At 44.9% G+C, this 24,480-nt stretch overlaps 2 protein-coding genes across 2 annotated transcripts in view; one reads left to right on the forward strand and one right to left on the reverse strand.

Annotated features, from left to right (window-relative positions):
- Window positions 1-1,613: 1,613 nt before the first annotated feature.
- On the forward strand, window positions 1,614-8,911 carry TBRG1 (transforming growth factor beta regulator 1). The gene is made up of 9 exons (XM_080649836.1): window positions 1,614-1,996; window positions 3,940-4,010; window positions 4,595-4,827; window positions 5,628-5,764; window positions 6,048-6,194; window positions 6,763-6,860; window positions 7,114-7,224; window positions 7,638-7,780; window positions 8,570-8,911. Exons 1-9 carry the CDS (start codon window positions 1,850-1,852, stop codon window positions 8,710-8,712), a joined length of 1,230 nt encoding a protein of 409 aa, XP_080505962.1. The 5' UTR covers window positions 1,614-1,849; the 3' UTR covers window positions 8,713-8,911.
- Window positions 8,912-13,505: 4,594 nt separating this feature from the next.
- SIAE (sialic acid acetylesterase) overlaps window positions 13,506-24,480 on the reverse strand; it is a 44,808-nt gene continuing 33,833 nt past the window's right edge. The window contains exons 8-10 of the mRNA XM_080650080.1: window positions 21,616-21,773; window positions 17,521-17,716; window positions 13,506-15,937 (exon numbers count right to left, since the gene is read on the reverse strand). Of these exons, the coding sequence (XP_080506206.1) occupies window positions 15,686-15,937; window positions 17,521-17,716; window positions 21,616-21,773 (606 nt within the window). The 3' untranslated portion in view covers window positions 13,506-15,685. The remainder of the gene's footprint in view (window positions 15,938-17,520; window positions 17,717-21,615; window positions 21,774-24,480) is intronic.

Below are 24,480 nucleotides of genomic sequence, written 5' to 3' on the forward strand. Positions count from 1 at the left end.
GTTGCGGCCTGAAACCCTAGGAGAATGCCCAGCTTGCTTGGTGAAAATCAGCAAACTTGGCCAGGCCCCTGCGGCCTGCAGAGTGGGCAGGAGAAAATGATGGCAGGAACTTGCAACATGCTCTTGGGGCTTAAGGACAGTGCAAAACGGTCTGGGCCATGCACCAGCCATGGCTGGAGCCGTGAGGCGTGCAGATACACCTTTCCATCATTTAAATCAGGGACTCACTTAACCAAGGGCTGGAATTTTAGGCTGTGGACTCCTTCACACTCTTAATGGGTACAGGTGTGCTTGTCATAACCCAGGGAGACTATACATCCACTGGGAGCCAACCGCTGAAGAGCAACCACTTAAGTAAAATGCTAGTGATCCCCGTCTCTCTCTCCTGACTCATCACCCCACCTTATCTGATCACTCCCATCCCTGTGCCTGTATTTAATGGAACCTTATCTGACTCCAAAAGCCATACTCAGCCCACAATATCTACTATCTCTCATTTGATATTTATTTTTAAAGGTGCACATTATTTTACCCTTTTTCATATGGATATGTAGAAAAAATATGTTGTTCCTGACAAATTTGGGTAAGTTTACCTAAAACAAGCAAAGGGGCTGACACATAAACATTCATTAATGGCTTCCTATTGTCATTGGTAAAAGTCTAACTCTTCAGATTGGTACACAAGACCCTTTGCGATCCAAATACTGCCCTACCCCTTCAGTCCTCTTGCCCCTCTCCAGGTACATCTTTCGTTCTAATCAACTACTTGCATTTTCTATGCTTCTTACGATGCTAAGCCTTAGAATATGCTGTCCCCAGGGCCCAAGATGCCCTCCTGTTCCTCTCTCTTGAGTCAGCCTGGGCACATTCAAGAAGCCTTCCCGCCCAACTGGGGTTGCTCAGTGGTTGGACATCGACCTATGAACCAGGAGTTCACGGTTCAATTCCCAGTCCGGGCATAAGCCCAGATCATGGGCTCGATTCCCAGTGTGGGGTGTGCAGGAGGCAGCTGCTCAGTGATTCTCTCTCATCATTGATGTTTCTTTCTCTCTCTCCCTCTCCTTTCCTCTCTAAAATCAATAAAAATACTTTTTTAAAAAAAGAAGCCTTCCCTAACTGATTGCTGCCATATCATCCACTACCTGCCTGAGATAAAACTGACTCCACTGTATTAATATTGCCCTTTTATCTGTTTGGCTCTCCCTCTTAAATAAGTTTCCTAAACATTCTGTCCTAGTAAGAACTACATATTCTTCTGAATAAATAAGTGACCTAATGAGCTGCTTGATAACATTACAATGTTTGGAGCACACAGACCCAGCCTCTAAATCCTGTATGGAAAAAGCTTTGTGCCCGAAGATGATCTCTGCAGCAATTGAGGACCAAAGTCAAACAACGTGGAAATAAATATGTAAAACTACTATGCCATAACTGAAAGATTGCGGGTACCAAGTGTAAAAGCTGGTGTTGACAGCCGTGGGCTGCGGGAGGCCGAGGTTCGCGCTGGGAGTGTTTCCGCCGGTTCCTGCCTCAGCCCAACCTTCACCTTTCTCTGCTACGCACGCTGTCGCGAGTGACTGAGGGTTACGTCAGCCGGCGCCGTGCTTTACGTTAGTCGGTGACGTGACGTAACTTCCGGGCGGGGTTACTTCCTAGGCGGCTGCGGAGACGGGAGGTGTCGCCTGGAGTAGTGGATTCTGGCCTAGCGCGCGCCGGGAGCGTTCTGGAGAAATTGGTTCCTCTGGACCCACTTCCACCAGCGCAGACCCGCCGAAGCGGGCGCCCCACCGCCCCTCGGCCGGACGCCGATGCCCGCCGAACCCGGGAGGCCCCGCAGCGGGGCCGGGCCATGAGCCTGCTGGGCGGCTTCGCCCCCTCGCCGCGGGCCGCGCCGCCGTTCAAGGCCAGGATGAAAAAGCTCCCGAAGCGGAGCCAGAACGAGAAATACCGGCTCAAGTACCTGCGGCTGCGTAAAGCCGCCAAAGCCACGGTGTTTGTGAGTCTCACGCCGCTCGGCCCTTCGCCTCGACACCCGAACTCGCGAAATGTTTTCCCAAACCGTCCCCTTCATGGAGAGGCAGTGGTAATCTAGTGTTAGCTTTTGCAGTATACGTGGCTTCTCGGTAGCCCTGTGTCCTTGGACAGATCACGTTATTTCTGTAATCCTGTTTCTTGTCTGTGAGATTGAATAACTACCCTGCGAGGTTGTGAAGATTAAATGAGGAAAGGAAAGGGTTTGGTATCTCGATGTGTCCGTAAGTTTTAGCCAGTATCATTATAACCGCAAAACTCTTGGAAATGCGTTTGGTTTTCAAGAGAATCCTGAGAATGGGGCACTTTTTAAAAAATAACATCGAAGCCCAGAGAGATGATGTGCTTAAGGGCGCTGTGTCAGAGCCCTAACCAACTTAGACACCGCGATTCTAGTTTCTTCATTGCTTCCACCACCCATCCTATTTCCTCAGCACCGGGTACCCCTTCCCGAAACAGATACATACATGAAGCGTTCAATAACAACCCCTTGTAACCTCTTTTGGGTCTCCCAAGTGTTTCTGCCCTCCTTTTATTGTAGACACTGGGTGTACTGAATGAAGGAATGAACTGGTTTGCCAGCCACACGTGGTGTTACAATGTTACAATGTTCTGGCTCGCTCAAGCTTGCCTCAGTGTTTGGAAATAGGAGTGGCGTCCTCAACGGTCCTCCCACTTCTGAATCACCACCTTACCTCTTCTACCAAAAACTTGGAAAATCTCTCAGCTTTTTTTGGAAGCATAAGGAAAGGTTTGGAAATTAGCACATTCATTCCCAAAACATTTATTTAGCACTTGCTGTGTACACTGGAGAGAAATAAGAAAAGTCAGGTTAAGAGGATCTGATACCTTATTTTTTTTTCTCTCCCCTACTTGTCAAAGGCACATAAAGCTTGGAGCCTATGTTATTAGAAGGACTTTGGTTCCATTAAGTATTACATGAAAGTTTTGTGAAGAAAAGGGCTGTTGTTTTGAACATTCAGAATTCTCTGAGGTCCCGCCTTGTGGAATGTCCAGCTTGGAGCATTCCCTTCAGGATTGAACGAACGAATGAATGAATGATGCTTGGGAAACAGATTGAGTCATCAGTACAGACAGACAATACTTGGATAAGGAAGTTTAAGCGTTTTACATACTGGAGTTGATTTTGTTCCATCCCATTTTTCTCTCTAGGATTCATATTGCACGGGATGCTTTGGGTTAGGTTGGTTTTCTAAGCCCCTCAAAGTGAAAGTACTCGGGAATGGATATTCATATTTTTATGGATTGAATTTAAGCATCTGTGGATTTAAGCAGTATTCCCTTTTCTCTGCTAAAGGCTACCCTACTTAGGATGACTGTACATCTTGGTTTGCCTAGAACACCCATTCTATATAATAAAAGCCTAATATGCAAATTGACCAAACAGCAGAATGACCAGCAGAAGACTGGTAGCTATGATGCGCACTGACCACCAGGGGGCAGACGCTCAACACAGATGCTGACCCCAGCCCGCAGGCCCTAGACAAGCCAAGGCAGGTGCCAGCGGGCGTCCCCGCATCACCCCACCAGTCGCCCCACAGAAGGAGGTGACTAGTGGCAGTGGTGGGGGGCGGTGCCAGCAGGGGCCCCACAGATCAGCCCTGATTGCCGGCCAGGCCTAGGGACCCTACCTCTAGTAGTTTCCCATATTCTAGTATAATCATTAATAGTGCCCCCTTTTTACTCAAAGATACCCGTTTTGATAAATTCTATAATTACTCTGACTCTACCATTATCTAGGTTCTTTTATAGTTTGCAAGTAGAATAGTTCTTCCTTATCTAGCAACCAAGACTTCTTTGGTTTGAAATAGAACTCTTCTTCCCAGCATAATACTTTGATCTTTTATTCATTTTATGTGATTATATATATATGTTTCTTTTTTTAAGGAAAATGCTGCTATTTGTGATGAAATCGCTCGTCTTGAGGAAAAATTTCTTAAAGCAAAAGAAGAAAGACGGTGAGCTGACTTCGTTTTGTGTTCAGAACCTCAGTTTTGGTGATTGATACGGTGTTATTACTCTGGGGATTTTTCTCCAGTGGGAGTTTTGTGCATTGCACAGCTCGTTGGCCCCTGATCAAGTATAGAGAAACCTACGACCTGTGGTATTGGTTCCTGTTTACTCAGGTAGTGTTAGATCAATACTGATGAGACAGCTCCTCTATTTATCTCTCTGATAAAGCCCTCTTGCTCCAACTAATAAGTAATCTAATTATAACTCCACCATTATAAAAGAAACTCTCTTATTCTGAAAATATTTACTCTGTGCAAAGCACAATGAGTATATATACATATGCAATTCATGGTATATGCCCTTCAGAAGCCTGATACCTTCCAGATGCAAAGAGATACACTGCAATTCTTTATCCTTGGCTCCTTGAGTATTCCCCTCTGGAACTTTATTATTTTCAGGGTCCAATAAGAATGTTATCTTTATGAATATATTAATCTTTATATATAGTTCTGGCTTCCCCAGAACTTAAAATACTGACCTGTTATGAAAGGGAAGTTCATACATCTGTTTCCTCTTCTTCCCACCTCAGGTACCTGCTGAAGAAGCTCCTGCAGCTACAGGCTCTGACTGAAGGGGAAGTGCCGCCTGCCACTCCGGCTCACAGCTCCAGTTTGCCCCTGGCTTATGGGGTGGCCAGCTCTGTGGGAACTCTGCAGGGAGCTGGGGCCAGTTCCGGGCCTAGCACTGGGGCTGAGGAACCATTTGGGAAGAAATCCAAGAAGGAGAAAAAAGAAAAAGGCAAAGAGAACAACAAATTGGAAGGTACCTTGGAGGACATACCAGTTGCACCAGTGGCTCAGCAATTATTGACAACGACCTGATACTAACTGGTAGACACACACAGCCACACAGATATCCTTAAACGGTCCTTAAGCAGTCCTAATAGCCTGTGAAAAACAAGTGGATCAGAGCCACTTTGAGTGGAAGAGTTCCATTTAGACCTGGTCAAATGCGAAGGGAGCAGTAAGGCTTCCACCTTCTTCCCTATCCCCAACTCTCTGGGTTGCCTTCAGTTCTGTCTTTCCTAGACGCAGAGAAATGACCGACGTGGCCTTTAGAGCACACTGCTGGCTTGGGAAATTTCTGATCTTTAAAAGTGAAGTAAGAGGCCTTAAAATGTACAAGGCTTGCCTGGCTGGTGTGGCTCAGAGGTTGAGCGTTGACCTATGAACCAGGAGGTCACATTTAGATTCCCAGTCGGCACATGCTGGGGTTGCAGGCTTGATTCCCAGTAGGGGGACGTGTAGGAGGCAGCCAATCAACGATTCTTTCTCCTCATTGATGTTTCTATCTCTCTCTCCCTTCCTCTCTGAAATCAATAACATATGTATTTTTAAAAGTAAAAGGTTTTTAGGCCCTAAGCAGTAATATTAAAAGTGGTTACTGCTAGGTGGGTGGGTTAGAAAGATACTCAGAGCTTTGGAGAAAAGTCCCATGTGCCCATTCAGTGAGTGTGTAGAACCAGGATTGGCTTATTGCTCTTAGCACTTACATGTAAAGTTTTCCCTTCCCCTTAGCATTGGGAGGGGCCTAAAGTGGGTGACCCCAGATTTGCGTTTCAGTTCTGAAGAAAACATCCAAGAAAAAGAAAATGGAGGGAGGTGCTCGCAAGCTGGTTCAGCCCATTGCCCTGGATCCCTCAGGACGGCCTGTGTTCCCCATCGGACTGGGGGGTCTAACAGTATATAGCCTGGGGGAGGTGAGTGAGACCAGCGATATATAGAGAGGCGAATCAGAAATATGGGAATGGGGTTGAGCCCTCCCTCCCTCTTCCCACTAGTAGCAGCCCCTTGCTGTTCCAGACCAACCCCAGAAAATCTCCAGTCCCTAGGACCAGGTCGGTTTTGTCTGCAACATAGCCTACACTCTTTCTGTGTGACTTGAGTCACTCTTTGCAGCCCCAAAGTGGTTCCAAAGGCTACCTGTGGACCTCTGAATTCTCCAGTGACCTCAACTGCAGGTTGGGGGAATCTTTTTTATAGATCATCACCGACCGACCTGGCTTCCATGACGAGAGTGCCATCTACCCTGTGGGCTACTGCAGTACTCGAATATATGCCAGCGTGAAGTGCCCAGACCAGAAGTGTCTGTATACCTGTCAGATCAAGGATGGTGGTGCGCAGCCTCAGGTATTTCTCTTCGCAAAAATTTATCGAACTTTGTAGAAAACTGGTCGAGGAATTAAGTTGGATAGCCCTTATTACAAAAATACTTTCTTGGCAAAAATTCGTATTAGTATAATTTTGATTTAACAGTTTTTTAATAAATAGTCAAGGTATTTTGCAATTTAAAAAATACAGAAATTGAAATGGGGGTTTGCAGTCAAAATGGCCTATACTCCTCTTAGATGTTGTTAGAGAATATGGAGAATGATTTCACTTGTTTTTAAGATACCAGTTGCATTTGTACTTATAGGTGTAAGTAGATAGAAAGGGGTCTGGAAAGGCATGTAACCAATTAAGTGTTGACCTCTGGAGAGCAGTCAGGCCAGGAGTATAGAATTGAGACAGTTGAAGGACTTTGTTTTCTTTGATTTGTGTGAATTTTAAATGGCACTGTAAGAAATTGTACTCACCTACTGGTACGGTATACATCAGCTTCATGTCCCAGAGTAAAGAACAGTTACAGGAGTAGCATGACTTCCTCTCTACTACTTTTTCCTTGATAAGTGTTCTCATGCTCCTTTATCTTTCTCAGTTTGAAATCGTTCCTGAAGATGACCCTCAGAATGCCATTGTCAGCTCTTCTGCAAACGCCTGTCATGCAGAACTGCTCAAGGCCATAAGTGCTACTATGTAAGTTGACCAGCAGCTTGAAGACAAAAAAAGATCACTTTGGTAGGGGGAGACTTTTTCTCTTGCTTTTAATGAGCAGAGATCCCTATTTTATCAAATGGTTCCTTTCATCCTTCAGATGTCTTAGCAGCTAGTCTCCAGAGTGTCCAAGTCAAGAAAGCTTACTCTGGGTGTTCATGCCCACATTCCATCCCTAAACCCATTCTCATCTCCCTCTAAGCGCTCGGATTAAAGTTCTCCCTTTCCTATTTAGGGGGAAATTAATGTCTAACCTGCTTCCATCTGGAGCTGACTTTTTTGGGTTTTCTCATCCAACCATCCACAACCTGATCCAGAGTTGTCCAGGAGCTCGAAAATGTGTCAAGTAAGTGTGATCAAATCCATTCCCTTGAGAGACGCTCCATGATCAGCGGCCCAGGGACCTAAACTGTTTGGTTTATTTGTACATTTACTGAGCTGCTTCTGTGCACAGCATGCTTGTTCCTTGACTACCGTGCCTCAGTATTGCCGTAGCCTCTGGACAGGGAAGCAGAAGCCAGTACCCCATGTACTGTAATTGTCACTTTTTGTGTGTACCATGACAGCAAAGGAAATCTGCAAAATAATGTGTCACTAAAGAGGCCTTTCTATCTTTTGAAAGTTTCTTTTTTTTTAGTTAATATGTTATTAGAAACATATTGGAGAGAGCTACAGAAAAAAATGCCTGATCCCATTGGAGGAAAGAATGGGCTGTGGCTAACAGACAGCTCTTGCTAATGATCCCCTTTGATCCTGCAGTTACCAGTGGGTGAAATATGATGTGTGCAAACCTGGAGATGGGCAGCTGCCCCAAGGACTGCTGGAGAATGATGCAGCTATAAGCTTTGAAGCCTTTCAGAGACAGACCTTTGATGAAGATCATAGTGATCCCATTCTACAAGGTATCTATAATAATAAAAGTGTAATATGGTAATTAGACCGGACAGCTAAACGACCTTTCGGATGAAGCCGGGGCTGCGAGGGCCAAGCCCCTTGCACGAATTTCATGCATCGGGCCTCTAGTCTTTTAATACCTTTCTGGTTTGAAGGTTTTCCATATTTAGGCCCTCTTCATTCATAGCTGAGTTCCCAGATGTCTGGGCAGTAAGTGATTCAGGCTTTCACTGGCCCAGTCCTGGAGAGTCCTGAGCCAGGAGGACCTGCTGCCCTGTGTAGCTCTCCAGCAGTCCCCACAGAAGTCACAGGGCACAGCTGTGATCAGAGTAAGGCAGGGCCCAACGAGAAACTAGGGTTTCTCATTTTCTACTGAGGTTAAGACCTGAGCGGAACTCCAGGGGAAAGTTTACGATGCAGGACTAAGTGGGATAAAGGGGATCAGGTCAAGGCCTTGGTCCTGCCTCTGTTCCATGGATTCTCTACCATAAATGGAAGGAACAATTGGGATTGACACTGGGATCATAGGGAGAGCTCTGAACTGGAAATAAAAAAACAATTAAAATTCACACTCTGCCTAATATACTACATAGCCTTAGGCAAGTCACTTAAATCTACTTCAGCCACAGTAAAAGTAAATATCTTGTAAAAGTAAATATCTGTCCTATCTTACCCAACAAGGAAGAAATTGGGCTGACAGATGCAAGCATGTTAAGGATTTGAAGGAACATATATGTATCTGATCAGCCTCCTGAGATTTCTAGGCAACACTGAAACTTAAGGAATTTTCCCCCCAGGATCCTTGGACCTCCCGGAGCTTCAGCCTACAGCCTTTGTGTCTTACCAGCCCATGTTCCTGACAGATGAACCCTTGGTAGATGACCACCTACAGCACTTGAAGTCTCCATCGCAGTGCAGCCCAACGCAGTCTTCAGATTGAACGAGAAGGGATCAGATACCACATCATTTTCATCATGATGATTTTAACTTCAACTACAACTTAAAATATATGGAAAGAGGCAGCAATTTAAAAGTGAAGATTAAATTAACACATGTTGTCGTGGAGGTTCCCATGGTGACAGTTTTCCCTGAGAAAAACTTCACCTGCTTTATTTTTAGTAATAAATTTCTCTTGACAATTCTGCTTATTTTCATCTTGTCATCAGGATATGACCTGTTTTGCTTAGCTCTGCCTCGAGTAAACTTAAGTCCTTTATTAACCAGAGTGAGAGATGGCTGCTGACTCATAAAGAAGTAATACCCCGACAACCTTCTACCCTTGATTCTGATCCTAGTTCAAGGAATGTTAAGTCCCAGCCCCTGCACTGGAAATGGCTGTTCTGTTTTTGTGTCGGTGTCATCAAAATCAAATCCTGCTCATCCTCAAGCTGGAGAGTCCAGCCCAAGGCACACTCCATCCATTTCTTCACATTTACATGCCCTTGGAGGGGATCAAAAGGTTATCTTTAACACTTTCTACATCCTCTTTGTGATTTCTTATTGGAGAAGGTGCTTTTAAAACTAAGTACATTGAAACTGCATGATAACACAAATTTAGAAAGGATTGGGGATTGGCTCCCAGCCTCCGTAACAGACTCACCCTGTCATTTCATTAACCATGTAATAACTGCACTCAGTGTGACTTAATTGTCTGGACCTTGCTTATGGCATTAAGGTGGAGGCTTACCACATCACCTCATCCTGACCACAGCAGCTGGTTGGATGGGCAGCGAGGGCATCCCAGTGAGGATCCATCTTAGTACCAGGGCTGGCTGGAATGGCAGGAACAAAAGGACCCCAGAAGTAGAAGATTGGGGAAGGAGTGGTGAAAACTGGATTGTTACTGTGCTACAATTCGTAACTGCTAACCAGGGTCAACGCAAATGGGATTCAAATTTTATAAGAATGAATCTGCCTAGCAGAGGGAGGGGCCCAGCAGTGTTGAGAGCACGCCACATGTCACTATAAAGTATCAGGAGCAAGAAACATTAATTTTATAATTCTTTTTTTTTAATTTAATAAATATTGTTCAGATTATTACAGTTGTTCCTCTTTTCCCCCCCATAGTTCCCCTCCACCCGGTTCCCACCCCACCCTCTGCCCTTACCTCCCCCACACTGTCCTCATCCATAGGTGTACGCTTTTTGTCCAGTCTCTTCCCGCACCCCCGACACCCCTTTCCCCGAGAATTGTCAGTCCACTCCCTTTCTATGCCCCTGATTCTATTATATTCACCAGTTTATTCTGTTCATCAGATTTTTTATTCACTTGATTTTTAGACTCACTTGTTGATAGACATGTATTTGTTGTTCATAACTTTTATCTTTACCTTTTTCTTAAAGAATACCTTTCAGCATTTCATATAATACTGGTTTGGTGGTGATGAACTCCTTTAGCTTTTTCTTATCTGTGAAGCTTTTTAACTGACACTCAATTCTGAATGATAGCTTTGCTGGGTAGAGTAATCTTGGTTGTAGATTCTTGCTATTCATCACTTTGAATATTTCTTGCCACTCCCTTCTGGCCTGCATAGTTTCTGTTGAGAAATCACCTGACAATCGTATGGATGCTCCCTTGTAATTAACTGCTTTTTCCTTGCTGCTTTTAATATTTTTTGTCTTTTGCTCTTGGCATTTTAATTATGATGTGTCTTGGTGTGGTCCTCTTTGGATTCCTTTTGTTTGGGGTTCTGTGCACTTCCTGGACTTATAAGTCTATTTCACCAGGTAGGGGAAGTTTTCAGTCATTATTTCTTCAAATAGGTTTTCAGTATCTTGCTCTCTCTCTTCTTCTGGCACCCCCATAATTCAGATGTTGGTACGCTTGAGGTTGTCCCAGAGGCTCCTTACACTATCTTCAAATTTTTAGATTCTTTTTTCTTTTTGATTTTCCAGCTGAGTGTTTTTTGCTTCTTTGTATTTCAACTCTTTGACTTGATTCTTGCGGTCCTCTAGTCTGCTGTTAGGTCTCTGTATAATATTTTTTATTTCAGTCAGTGTATGTTTAATTTCTAGTTGGTCCTTTTTCATATCCTCGAGGGTCTCGCTAAATTTATCGGCCTTTTCTAGGAAATTCTTGAAAAACCTTATAATGGTGGTTTTGAACTCTATATCCAGTCGTTTGCTTTCCTCCATTTCTTTCATTTGTGACCTGTTTCTTTGTCTCCGCATTTTGGCTGCTTCCCTGTGTTGATAACATGGCTTTGTGTGCTAGGTGTCCTATAGGGCCCAGTGGCTCAGCCTCCCCAGTTACCTGAGGTGGACACTCTTGGTGCACCCCTTTGTGGGCTGTGTGCTCAGCCTTGTTGTAGCTAAGTCTTGATTGTTGTTGGTATCACTGGGAGGAATTGACCTCCAGGCCAATTGGCTGTGAGGATCAGCTGTGTCTATGCTGGGAAAACTTCTGTGCTGGAGACACTCTTATGAGATAAGACTTGCAAAATTGCAACAGCCTCTGTGCTCAGTTTGGATGGGGCTGAGTTTCAGGGCAGAGCAGAGAGCCTTGGTTTCCTGTCAGCCCTGCCCTATGAGGCCCCTGGATCTCAGTGTCCCTCGGTAATCACCTCTGAGAGAAAGCCACCCTCGGCAAGCACCTCTGAGAGAAAGCCACCCTCGAGTTTTGCCCGCTGCCAGTCAGTCTAGTTTCTCCCCGAATGAGTCGGGGTTCCCAGAAACTTGCCCGGAACTGGAGTTTCAGCGCAGTTGGGAGCTTCTGTCTCTCTCCCACTTTAGAAAGCCAGCCGCGCACTCATCCTCCCATGCATTCAGCAGTCAGTCCTCTCTGCGCGCGCCTCCTGACCTCTGCCTTCTGCAGCTCCCGAGTCTCAGTGTGCTTTCTCTTTTCCTGACAGTCTAGATTCCCCCCGAATGAGTCTGGTTTCCCAGCGTCTCACCCAGGACTGGAGTTCAGTGCAGTCGGGATCTTCCTTCTCCCTCCTGCTTTAGAAAGCCAGCCATGCACTCAGCCGCCCGTGTACACAGCCGCCCGTCCTCTCCCCATGCAAGTCTCCGTACCTCAGCCTTTTGCAGCTCCTCTGAGTGTCAATGTGCTTTCCTCTTTTCTTCAAGTTGTAGAATTTCCACTCAGCCAGCTTTCCTGTGGTTCTGGATGGTGTCCGTTTTGTCTTTTAGTTGTAGTTTTGATATTGTTGTGCGAGGCAGCAGTTTATGTGTTTACCTATGCCGCCATCTTGGTTTCTCTCTAATTTTATAATTCTTAATTATAGTCTTTTTATATTTTGTATAGCTTTTACAGTCCAAAAATTAAGTATTAGAATTTGGATTATGGAAAATCGGGTAAAATTTTACTCAAAGCTGTTAATGTCTTAATATTTTTCTTTTGTCTGTAAGTTGCCTGGATGTATCTGTCTTACACAGAAATGACAGATATAATTTTTATCAGATAGAAATTATCTTTCCATTCCATTACAGCTTGAGCAAAACATATTAAAAGAGAGGCTCATTTTAAGGAAGACATTTTTTTTAATAGTGTGCAGTTTATGCTTATTAAAGAGTTCACTTTGTAGCTTCCAAGAACTGAAAGAACCCATTTGCTGTTCTTAAACTTAGGGAGTCAAGATGTACATCTTTTAAAATAAAATAATTAGAATATATTGGAATGCATTGCATGTCAAAAGATTGAAACTTTGGTATTGATTATGATGTGTATATATGTGTTTATATAACTATCACACATGCATTCACATGTATGGGGATACATGGAATGTCAAATGTTTTTCCTATGGATCATTTTTAAAAACTTGAAAAACACTGCCTTGTTATACTTAAAAATACCTTTTCATCTACTGAACTGGTCAAGATTTTTTGGATTTGACAACATGCAATATCAATGAGAATGAGATGAAAAATGGGACTGTGCCTTGTTGGGAATGTAAACTGTTGATCCCTTGGGAGGATAAAGCTGTTGGTATCAAAATTTTAAATATTTTTACCCTAAACCTGTTACTCCACATTAAGGGCCCTAAGGAAATTAAGTATGGTGTGATGTTTGCAAGTAACAATTATCACAGTATTAGTGATACTGTAAAAAACTGGAAAAAAGCTAGATGTCCACTAATGGGAAATTAGTTGAAGAATGGGGTTCTCATCCCTGGCCACTGTGGCTCTCAGTTGGTTGAGAGTCATCCTTTGCACCGAAAGTTCGCAAGTTCAATTCCCGGTCAGGGCACATACCCAGGTTGCGGGTTCAGTCCCCAGTTGGGGTGTGTGTGTGCAGGAGGCAACTGATAGACATTTCTTTCTCTCAAAAAATCAATAAAAAAACCACTTTTTTAAAAATCGGGTTTCCGCCCTAGCCAGTTTGGCTCAGTGGATAAGAGCTTTGACCTGAGGGCTGAGGGGTCCCGGGTTCGATTATGGTCAAGGGCACATGCCCGGGTTGCAGGCTCGATCCCCAGTGGGGGGCGTGCAGGAGGCAGCCAATCAATGATTCTCATCATTGATGTTTCTATTTCTATCTCTACCTCTCCCTTCCTCTCTGAAATTAATAAAAATATTTTTTAAAAAATAAAATGGGGTTTCCACAAAAATAAAATGGGGTTTCCACACTAAATCTATATTCAATTTACACAGGAAAATTATTGTTAGAATAAGTGAAAAACAGATTAAAAATAATACCCAATGTAGTGTGTAAAATATGACCCAAACAAATCAAGTGACTGTTCACCAAAATATTAGTGTTTTTCTCCAAATGATGAATTTTGGGGTGATTTTTACTTGCTTACACTTTTTATTAGCATCCAAATCATCTACAGTGATTATAAATTCCATTTTTCAAACAGTAAAATGTTATTTCATTTGAGAAATAAGCAGAGTTCCCACGGAATGTTTTCAATTTTGAACCGTTAAAAATTAACTTTTATATGACTTCATTAATATATCCAGTCCCTAATCCTCATTTTTCACACTGTGTGCTCTAAGTTTTGGGGGGATGAAAGGAACCTGAGCTTCTTAATTATCTAGTTTATAAAGTAAAAAAGTTACAGTAAGCGAAGGTTAATTTATTATTGAAAAATATATTCATTTAGAGTAGCCTACATGTGCAGTGTTTATAAAGTTACAGTAGTGCACATAATGTCCTGCCTTCACATTCACTCACTACTTACTTCACTGACACCCAGAGCAACTCCAGTCCTGCAAGCTCCATTCATGGTAAATGCCCTGTAGAGATGTACCATTTTTTAACCTTTACACCATTTTGTTACCGTACCTCTCGTATGTTTAGATACACAAATACCACTGTGTTAAAACTGCCTACAGTAGTACAGTAACATGCTGTATGGGCTTGTAGCCCAGGAGCGGTAGGTTATCCCATCTAGGTTTGTATAAGTACATGCTCATGTTCACATGACAAAATTGCCTAATGAAGCATTTCTCACTATCCCTTCAAACAATGTGTGACTTACACTTTTATTTCTAACTTATAATAGACAACACACAATTGTCAAGAGCCGTGAGCTGTTTTTAATCAACCAATAAACAGCATTGATTCTTAACAGTACACACAAGAGCCCTCTTTCGCATTTGCCCCATAGGATGATTTTTCTAAATACTTATCAAGTAGCTTCACTTTCAGCCTCACTTTTTTCTTCCATCTGGATTATCAGTTTTATAGTTAAAACTCTTACCTTTAAAGAGCCTGACACTTTTTTGTTGTTGTTGTTGTTAATCCTCACTGGAGGAGCCCTATCTGGTTTGGCTCAGTGGATAGAGCATCGGCCTGCAGACTGAAAGGTCCCGGGTTCGATTCCGGTCAAGGGCATGTACCTTGGTTGCGGGCACATCCCCAGTAGGGGGTGTGCAGGAGACAGCTGATCGATGTTTCTCTCTCATCGATGTTTCTAACTCTATCCCTCTCCCTTCCTCTCTGTAAAAAATCAATAAAATATATATTTTTAAAAATCCTCACTGGAGGATATTTTTTTGCATTGATTTTAGAGCAAGTGAAAGGGAGGTGGAAGGGAAGGAGAGGAGAGAAACATCCATGTGAGAGAGCCACATCAATTGGCTGTGTCCCGCACAAGCCCCAATCGGGGCGGGGAACCTATAACCCAGGTATGTGCCCTTGACCAGAATCGAACCCATGACCCTTGGGTTCATGGGCGGACGCTCTGATCATTGAGCAATGCTGGCCAGGGCCTGAGATTTATAATTATCTCTAACGACCTGACTGCTCCTCAGTGACCTCCAATGTGACAGCTTTCTAAGCTGGTGATCCCCAGGACCTGTTACTGGAAGCCTGAGCATCTTCTTCACTACACTTTACCTTTCTCTTCATTCCCAAGGCTGGCCTCGCACCTCCCCAAATGCCTACACATGGTTCCGCTTTGTTAGCTTTCACCATCCACATTACCATTATTGGAACTGCAAGAGCAGAACTTGGCTTAGGAGGGAACATCTAACACTGTCCTCTTACATCCAGAACTGAGGAAACGAGGGTTGGAAGAAACTTCAAGGCCATGTGGGCCAGCTAGCTGTTTCGGAAGTGAATGACAATTTGGTTGTAGTTTGGCATGAGTCCAATACAGGCACCAGCCCAGCTAGAGGACAAACGGCAGGCATTTCATTGCTTACCAGCCCTGGCTCCTCTCAGAATATAGAAACAGCCCCAGGCTAGCTGGGAACTCCCCAATGAAGTTTTTCTGTTAATTTCCTTTAAAAGCAACAGTTGTCATCATTTAAACTCCTAAATGCCCAAATCTAATTTTTAAAACATGCAATACCTGACTGTTTAGTCATGGCATTGACCTCTTTTCCCTTAGACTGTCAAATTAAAAAAAACACACCCAACAGCCAACACAGTAATAGCTGTTGGTGTGAATGAATCAAAATTATATCTTTTGTTGTTGTTGTTGTCATTTACTTATGTCTAAAATCTGCTCCTACTGCACTAAATCATTTAGCAGCCTTGCTCTGATGTCCAGGCATCTGGTTTGCAATAAAAGCAATGAAGGGAGGGGCTGGCAGGGTACTGTTGGGGTGGTATAGGGGACACCGTTTGTATTCGCAAGGCCATGAGGCCCAGGCATAGCGGAGAGCAGCTACGGCGCCGGGACAAGAACTGATATTCAGGGCCAGGGTCTGGGTGGAGAAAGTGTTCATGGGAGCTGGAAGCCACTTGCACTGATGGTCACCACAACACGAGATCTAATGAGAGAGTCATAAATAGGAAGGGTTAGGTCAGGTAGAAGGAAGCTCTAGAGGCTGGGAGCTGCTCTTTAGACAGACTGTAGGGAGAGAAAGCCACTTTTGGCCAAGAACCCACTTTCTACAGTAACCAGAGCAAATCTGAGTCAGTCTGGTCACTACAGCCACAGGCTGACAATAAATGTTCACGTGACGAAATAAATAACTCAGTCAACAAAGCATAAACTACTGAGGGAGACAGGGAAGCACAATCACATCCAGCATTTGGGGACGGTTCCCCGAACATCCTTGCTGTCACCCTCCTAACAAACGGTAAAGCTGCTGCTCCCTGTGGCCCTGCCACGGAGCTGGGGAATGAAGAAAGGCCAAAAAAAAAACTTTGGATAATGAGGCCTTCTTTACAGCAATCCAGGGACGGGAACATAAATGATCCAGTGCCCAAGCTTAAATTCTGACCTGACTGCAACTGTGACTCTGGGTCCAGATGGTGGACGGACTGCCAGATCCTGACTAAAGTGGAGAACAGAAGGCAGAAGCTCCCTGGGAGCTGGAATTCCCCTAAAACTCAGGGCCCAGAAGCTAAGTGGCATGAGCACTGACCAAGCACCTGGGGAAGTAGATAATGTAGATTCTGTAGTCAGAGTTCCAGGAGAGCTGCCCTAGATAAACTCCTGTGTGATTAAAGTTGTTTTAAATACTCTTTCACCTCCTCCAGTGCCCTTTTCCGGATGCCCCAACCCCAGCAGTGGGCCCTTGGTCCCCAGACACTCATGTAAATGTTCCGTCTAGGAACACCTCCACCTCCACCCCCGACAACAGAAGATCCTCTTCAGTCAACAGCCCCGGTGCCACAGTGGAATGATCCTTAGAAGAAAGTATTTTCATTATACAAATTCACACTAAGCTACAAATCACCAAGTTTCAGCCTCTTAAAGGAGACACTCAACTCAAAAGGATATCAGAATTTAGGATGAAAGAAGACATCTAAGGAAGCAGGAAATGTTCTGGAGCAAGGATCCTTTCAATAGGCAACCTGCAAATAAACTTGCAGGTCCTGCCCAGAACAAAGATGGCTGCTTTGGAGGGAAAATACAAAAGGAGTATCATTTAAATATGGACTCATCTTCCCTTCCTTGATTGTCCTGACTATCAAAACTGCCTCTAAGCCGGCGACTGTCTACCAGTATACCCCATGAATGTTTGAAGCATGCAATACCTGACTATTTAGTCAGGGGCACTGACCTCTTTTTGCTTAGACTGTCAAATGCAAAAATGACAACAGCCAACACAATAGCCATCTGGTGTGAATGAATCAAAATCATACCTATTTTTTTGTCAGACTGGGGGGAAAAATAAGAATTTTAGTAATTAGTTGAGATGTGCCATGAGATGAAAAGGGTTGAAAGTCGCCACTCCAGGCAAATAATTAAGAGCTGTTCATTTGCCCCTCTAAGACAAACTCAGCCCCCCACCAACCAAGCCCTGCCTCGCAGTTACGTTAAATTGAAGAGGTGGGCTTCACTGTGGAGGAAATCCTGATATCCCCATTCAGGAGGAACCCCCATTGTTTATGCTATTCTCACCTCAAATATCTCGTCATCCTGCCTCTGCACCTTGATTTTCTGGGAATACGTGAGGCTGAGCAGCCCCTTGTCAGCCAAGAGCTCAATCTTCTCAGGCAGTGGTCCCTGGAAGGTCAGCGTCTTCTCCCCATAAGCCACAGCTCGGGCCCCCAAGTGCAGCCGGTAGGCCACAGTCTGCTTGTCTCGAGGGTGGATGCTGCAGGACAAACAAGTACAGAACTTTGGGTTTGAGCTCAATAATAACCAGATTTTTTAAAAATGTACTTTTATTGATTTCAGAGAGGAAGGGAGAGGGAGAGAGAGATAGAAACATCAATGATGAGAGAGAATCATCGACTGGCTGCCTCCTGCACACCCCCTTACTGGGGATCAAGCCCACAACCCAGGAATGTGCCCTTGACCAGGATTGAACCCAGGACCCTTCAGTCCGAAAGGACAATGCTCCATCCACTGAGCCAAACCAGCTAGGGCAATAACCAGATTTTTTAAAAAGGAAATAATATACAAAGCACCCCCAGAAGGGGAGAATAAAGTTGACTGAGTCTAATAGCCAGTGGCTGGTCAGCTTAAGAGAAATGGTGAGTGGTAGTCACAGCTGGGGCTCTGGGCCTTCTATGGGCTGGAAACCTTGAACAACAGATGACTTGGAAGGAAGAAATAAAGAGCGGGAGAGACGGGTGGGAGGGAGGGAATGATGGAGGGAAGGAGGGAGGGAAGGAGGGAGGGAAGGAGGGAGGGGGGTGGATGAATAGATGGATGGATGGATGGATGGAGGGAAGGTGGAAGGGTACTAGAACTAACTAAGGAGAGCTAACTCATAAGACTATGAGCCTGTGTTTCATATGAACCAGCTATTTATTACTTGGTCCCCTCCAGGGTTTATTTGTTCGTTCAATAAACATTCATTCATTCAAAAATAAATAAATACTAGTTCAAGCTCTTACTAGAATCCAGAAGGAGAAACAAAGATGGTGGCGTAGGTAAACACCTGAACTTGCTGCCTCGCACAACCACTTCAAAACTACAACTAAAAGACAAAACGGGTATCATCCAGAACCATAGGAAGGCTGGCTGAGTGGAAATTATACAACTAGAAGGAAAGAGAAAAGCACACTGAGACATGGAGGAGGGGTGGAAGTGCAGAAGTGAAGTGCAGAGGTCCGGAGGAGCGCACGCAGCAAGGGCTGGCAACTGAGTACGCTGTTGTCTTTTTCAATAGGGAGGGAGATACAAGCTCCCAACTGCTCTCCAGTTCCAGTCAAGACTCTGGGGTCCCAGACTCATACAGGGAGAAACTGGACTGTCTGGCATCGGGCAGAACTCGAGGGCGGCTTTCTCTCAGAGGTGCTTGCAGCAATCATTGTTCCTGCACAGTGCCGCGGGACACAGAGACACGGGACTTCTTCCAGGCAGGGCTGACGGTCAGCCATTGCTGTTTGTTCCACCCTGGTGAGTCCCTGAGACCCCGCCCCACCCAATTTACAGCCCCACCCAAGCTGTGCACAGAGGCTTTTGCATATGAATGGCCTGGCCCTTTGCAATCTGAAACATAATGTACTGCAGCTGGGTCAAAGAGCCCCAGAGCCTCCAAAAGAAGACCCAAGGCTCACAGCAGTTTGCATTGCTTCACAGCTGGGCCTCATCTGGGCACCTCCAAAACCCAAACAAACAGAAGGAATCTGCAGATCTCTCTATAGCTCTTGCTGGGTGGCCTCTCTCCTTGGAGATCCAAGAGCCAGTGTATCCAGTGGTCAGAGAGAGACCATACAGACTACAACTCTTCAGTTCCATAAGAGACACACTCAGGGGGCAGACTCAGTGAGCGCCAAAGCCCCACTAAAGCAAGTCTTGCCCCATAAAGGTGTCTCCAGCACAGAAGTTCTCCCATCATAGACACAACTGATCCTCACAGCCAATTGGCCTGGAGGTCAATTCCTCCCAGTGATACCAACAACAACCAAGGCTTAACTACAACAATACTGTGCACACAGCCCACAAAGGGGTGCACCAAGAGTATCCACCTCAGGTAATTAGGGAGGCTGAGCCACTGGGCCCTATAGGACACCTAGCACACAAAGCCATGTTATTAACACAGGGAAGCAGCCAAAATGCGGAGACAAAGAAACAGGTCACAAATGAAAGAAATGGAGGAAAACAAACAACTGGATATAGTGTTCAAAACCACGGTTATAAGGTTAATCAAGAATCCTCTAGAAACCGCCGATAAATTTAGTGAAACCCTCCAGAATATGAAAAAGGACCAACTAGAAATTAAGCATACACTGACTGAAATAAAGAATAATATACAGAGATCCAACAGTAGTAGACTAGAGCAGTGGTCAGCAAACTGTGGCTTGCGAGCCACATGCGGCTCTTTGGCCCCTTGAGTGTGGCTCTTCCACAAAATACCACAGCCTGGGCGAGTCTATTTTGAAGAAGTGGCGTTAGAAGAAGTTTAAGTTTAAAAAATTTGGCTCTCAAAAGAAATTTCAATCGTTGTACTGTTGATATTTGGCTCTGTTGACTAATGAGTTTGCTGACCACTGGACTACAGGATCCCAAGAATCAAGCCAAAGATTTGAAATATGAAGAAGCAAAAAACACCCAACCGGAAAAGCAAAAAGAAAAAAGAATCCAAAAATATGAAGATAGTGTAAGGAGCCTCTGGGACAACTTCAAGCATACCAACATCGAAATTATGGGGGTGCCAGAAGAAGAGAGAGAGCAAGATATTGAAAACCTATTTGAAGAAATAATGACAGAAAAATTCCCCTACCTGGTGAAAGAAATAGACTTACAAGTCCAGGAAGCGCAGAGAACACCAAACAAAAGGAATCCAAAGAAGACCACACCAAGACACATCATAATTAAAATGCCAAGGGCAAAAGACAAAGAGAGAATATTAAAAGCAGCAAGAGAAAAACAGTTAGTTACCTACAAGGGAGCACCCATATGACTGTCAGGTGATTTCTCAACAGAAACTATGCAGGCCAGACGGGAGTGGCAAGAAATATTCAAAGTGATGAACAGCAAGAACCTACAACCAAGATTACTCTACCCGGCAAAGCTATCACTCAGAATTGAAGGTCAGATAAAGAGCTTCACAGATAAGAAAAAGCTAAAGGAGTTCATCACCGCCAAACCAGTATTATATGAAATGCTGAAAGGTATTCTTTAAGAAGAGGAAGAAGAAGAAAAAGGTAAAGACAAAAACTATGAACAACAAAGTGACAACAAATACATATCTATCAACAAATGAATCTAAAAATCAAGTGATTAAAATGTCTGATGAACAGAATAAACTGGTAAATATAATAGAATCAGGGGCATAAAAAGGGAGTGGACTGACAATTCTTGGGGGGAGAGGGGTGTGGGGGTGTGGGAAGAGACTGGACAAAAATCGTACACCTATGGATGAGGACAGTGCGGGGGGTAAGGACAGAGGGTGGGGTGGGAACCGGGGGAAGGGAGCTATGGGGGGGAAAAAGAGGAACAACTGTAATAATCTGAACAATAAAGATTTACTAGAAAAAAAAATTCAGACACTGCGTTGGGCTGTATTGAAACGCCCCTGTACCCTGCGGCTAGCATGTGGTGGTCATTGGGGCCACTCACTAATACTCCACTGCTCCCCGAGGCCATGGCAGAATCACGTTTCCATCTCCCTGAAGCTGGGCATGGCCACATTTCTGCGGGTGGACAATGCAATGTGGGCAGAAGTGTCTTGTGTTGCTTCCAGGGAGAGCACTTAATTGCCAGTGAGGGACTTTAAGGTGACTGTGGAAGCTCAGATCGACTCGGGGCCTCTATTTCTCTGGATCTGTGAACGACCATGATGGCAAAGCCTCTCTGTTGACCTTTGGACATGTAGCGTGAACAAGAAATAAATTTTTGTTGCGTCAAAGCACAGAGATGTTGAGGGTCCTTTTTTTTTTATTACTACAGCACATCCCAGTGTAAATGACTTAGATAATGCTTCTAGGGTCCAATCCTTAGGCCATCTACTCCCTCCCCTCTCACAAGTGAACATCACAGTGAAGGTCACAGGTAAGGAACATGTATTATTATTCAACAAAGCCCAAGAAGCACCCATACCTGCCGAAAGGCGAGTTCCTGTCACCGAGGTCCATGGCTACAGCCATGAAAGTGTTGGGCATCCTTAGGTTGGGGATATAGCCAAGGTCTGCTGTTTGATGCCAACGGATCTGGGGAAATCGATCATCTGAGTCTTCATCAGACAAAACTGCAGACAACTAGGAAGTAGAGAGATTGCTGCGTCAGAATTTTATTTGCATCAGTATCCTACACTTGGAGTCTTTTCACAAGCAAACCCTGGTTCTGCTTCATTCACTTGTTTAAAAGTTTATTCAACAAGTATCTCCTGAGCTGCTCACTGTTGTGGCAGAATCCCTCTCATCCCACCTGCCTCAGTGTAACTCTGCCACCGCTCTCAACACGAGGGGGAGTCGATGGTTCCTCCGATGGAATGTAGGCTACGTGTGTGATGTTCTCTGACCTATGGAATGCTCAGAAATGATGCTGGGCTGCTTTCAAGTTTGTTTGTGTGTTTTTTTTCAATATGTTTTATTGATTTTTTACAGAGAGGAAGGGAGAGGGATAGTTAGAAACATCGATGAGAGAGAAACATCGATCAGCTGCCTCCTGCACACCCACTACTGGGGATGTGCCCGCAACCAAGGTACATGCCCTTGACCAGAATCAAACCTGGGACCCTTGAGTCCGCAGGCCAACGCTCTATCCACTGAGCCAAACCGGTCAGGGCAGCTTTCAAGTTTTTGCCTCAGGAGCCCGTGCCTTCTGATTTCAATCTCCTAGGACCCGGAGATGGCCGGTAAAAAAGAAGTCTAGCTACCCTGCTGGAGGAAGGATGTAGAGAGAGGGGCCGTGGGAACTGGAAGATCGTGAAGGAGACAGGCATTTTGGCCCAGCAATCCCAGCAGAGGGGCCAGTGATGGATTCCAGATCCTTACGTTCAAACTGCAGCCGCAGAGCAAGCCCACTGATGTCACATAGAGCAGAGCTGTGCCTTCCCCCTTGAGGCCGCCTGGCCAACCCCTGGAATCATGAGCGAAACCAATGGCTGATGTTTTAAGACACTGTTGTGGGGTAGTTTGTTGCAAAGCAATAGGTGATGGACACATCCGTGTACAACATAGGGCTAGGCAGTGTGTGTAGGAAAGCAAAGAGGAATCTGTCTTGGAGCATGTGGACAAATTCCATCAAAGGTCCCAATTCTTTTTTTTTTAATTTTTATTTATTTATTTATTTATTTATTTTAGAGGGAGTGAAAGGGAGGAGAGACAAAGAGAGAGAAACATCAATGTGAGAGAGATACATTGATTGGTTGCACAACCCTGGTCCTTGACGGGATGTGCCTGCAACACAGGTACGTGCCCTTGACAGGAATCGAACCGCAGACCCTTTGGTCTGCGGGCTGATACTCTATCCACTGAGCCCAACCAGCTAGGGCTAAGGTCCCAATTCTTTATACCTGCCTATAGCCACACCCTCTTGTCATATGGCTTTATGGTTTCTCCTATTAAGAGGAAAAGTGTGTTTCCCACCACCTGATTCTGAGCTCAGCAACGTAGTCTGCTTTGGCCAATCGATGAAACTGAAGTTACGGCATGTCAATTCCTAGCCTCGCTTCAGGAGGCCCGGCATGGTTGCACTTACTCTTTAGCCTCTCTGCCATGCCATGAGAGTGGCATTCCTGGGCTAGCCCACTCCTCTCGAAAGGAAGCTGACAGCTTGGAACAGAGCTGCCTCATCTCAGCCAATTCAGCCAAGCCTGGCCGGCAGCAGAGCCCCCAGTGGACCCACAGAGACATGGAAGTGCCCAGTGGGACTCAGCCAAGGTCAATCAACCCCCAGCTACCCAAATACGTGAGCCATAATAATAAACGTTCTTTTAAGTCATGGATTCTGCACGCTGAGTACACAGGATTTGCTTTCATCTAGATGAAAAGTGGGTAGATTCCTATTCCTGCAAAGGACAGAAGCTCCAGAAAAGTTCTTTAATATTACTACAATGTACGTGGTCCCGCTATTTCCTCCTTCCTTCTCTGATGTTTTTATCACCATGTCCTCTGCCTTAGATAGCGCCTTATTCTTAGCCTGAGTCCCAGCCAATGAGAGGCATCAACCTCTTATCTCTCTTTACAAACCATGATCTAACATTAGCCACGCCGGACATTGGGAAACAGCCCGGGTGAGCAAGCACATGGCCATCGTAACATGTCTGTCCCCATCAGAGGAGCTGCATTAGGAACAGACTGTTTCTCCCAGGCTCGTTACTCACGTGGCCCAGGAAACACCTGAGATCATCCCTACAAACGTGGCCACACTTTGAATAGAGGACATTTCCTGCTCCTTGAGTTGTGCCAGAAAGATTAGAAGGTCATCAGGAGAACACTGGCGAGGCTGCATAGCAGCAGCAAGGATATGGAATAAAGGGCATGTGGACAAAAAGGGGCCACGTACTCACTCTGACAAGCTCAGGGAGGCCTGCATGGCGGCCCTACAAACTCAGAGGCTTAGAGTAACCACACAGATGGTGTGAACATAAACTTCCTAACTAAAAGCGAGTCATGGCGGGTAGTCCAGTCCCAGGCCTGTAGCTCCCTTGACAAAGGTCAATCGTTACCTGAAGTGAGCCCGTCCATTGTCTTTTGCATCTAAGATAACATAACCTTTGAAATGTCAGCGTAATCTCCTTGCCCGACCTCTTACGGCACACCTACCGCACCAGGCAGGACGCCACAGAAGCCCTCACTGTCATCTTCTTCTCCGCATGCCACCTCTATGTGCATGTTAGTTAACTATCCTGCACCCACCGATGTAAAAGAAGCGTCTTTCCATTTTACTTTTTATCCAGTCCTAGAGCTTTCCCCGCTTTGCTTTCTCCCACCGCCTTATCCTGCCACTGATGCATTTCAT

The sequence above is a fragment of the Plecotus auritus genome (genome assembly GCF_963455305.1).
Source record: "Plecotus auritus genome assembly, chromosome: 13".
Taxonomy (NCBI): Eukaryota; Metazoa; Chordata; class Mammalia; order Chiroptera; family Vespertilionidae; genus Plecotus; species Plecotus auritus.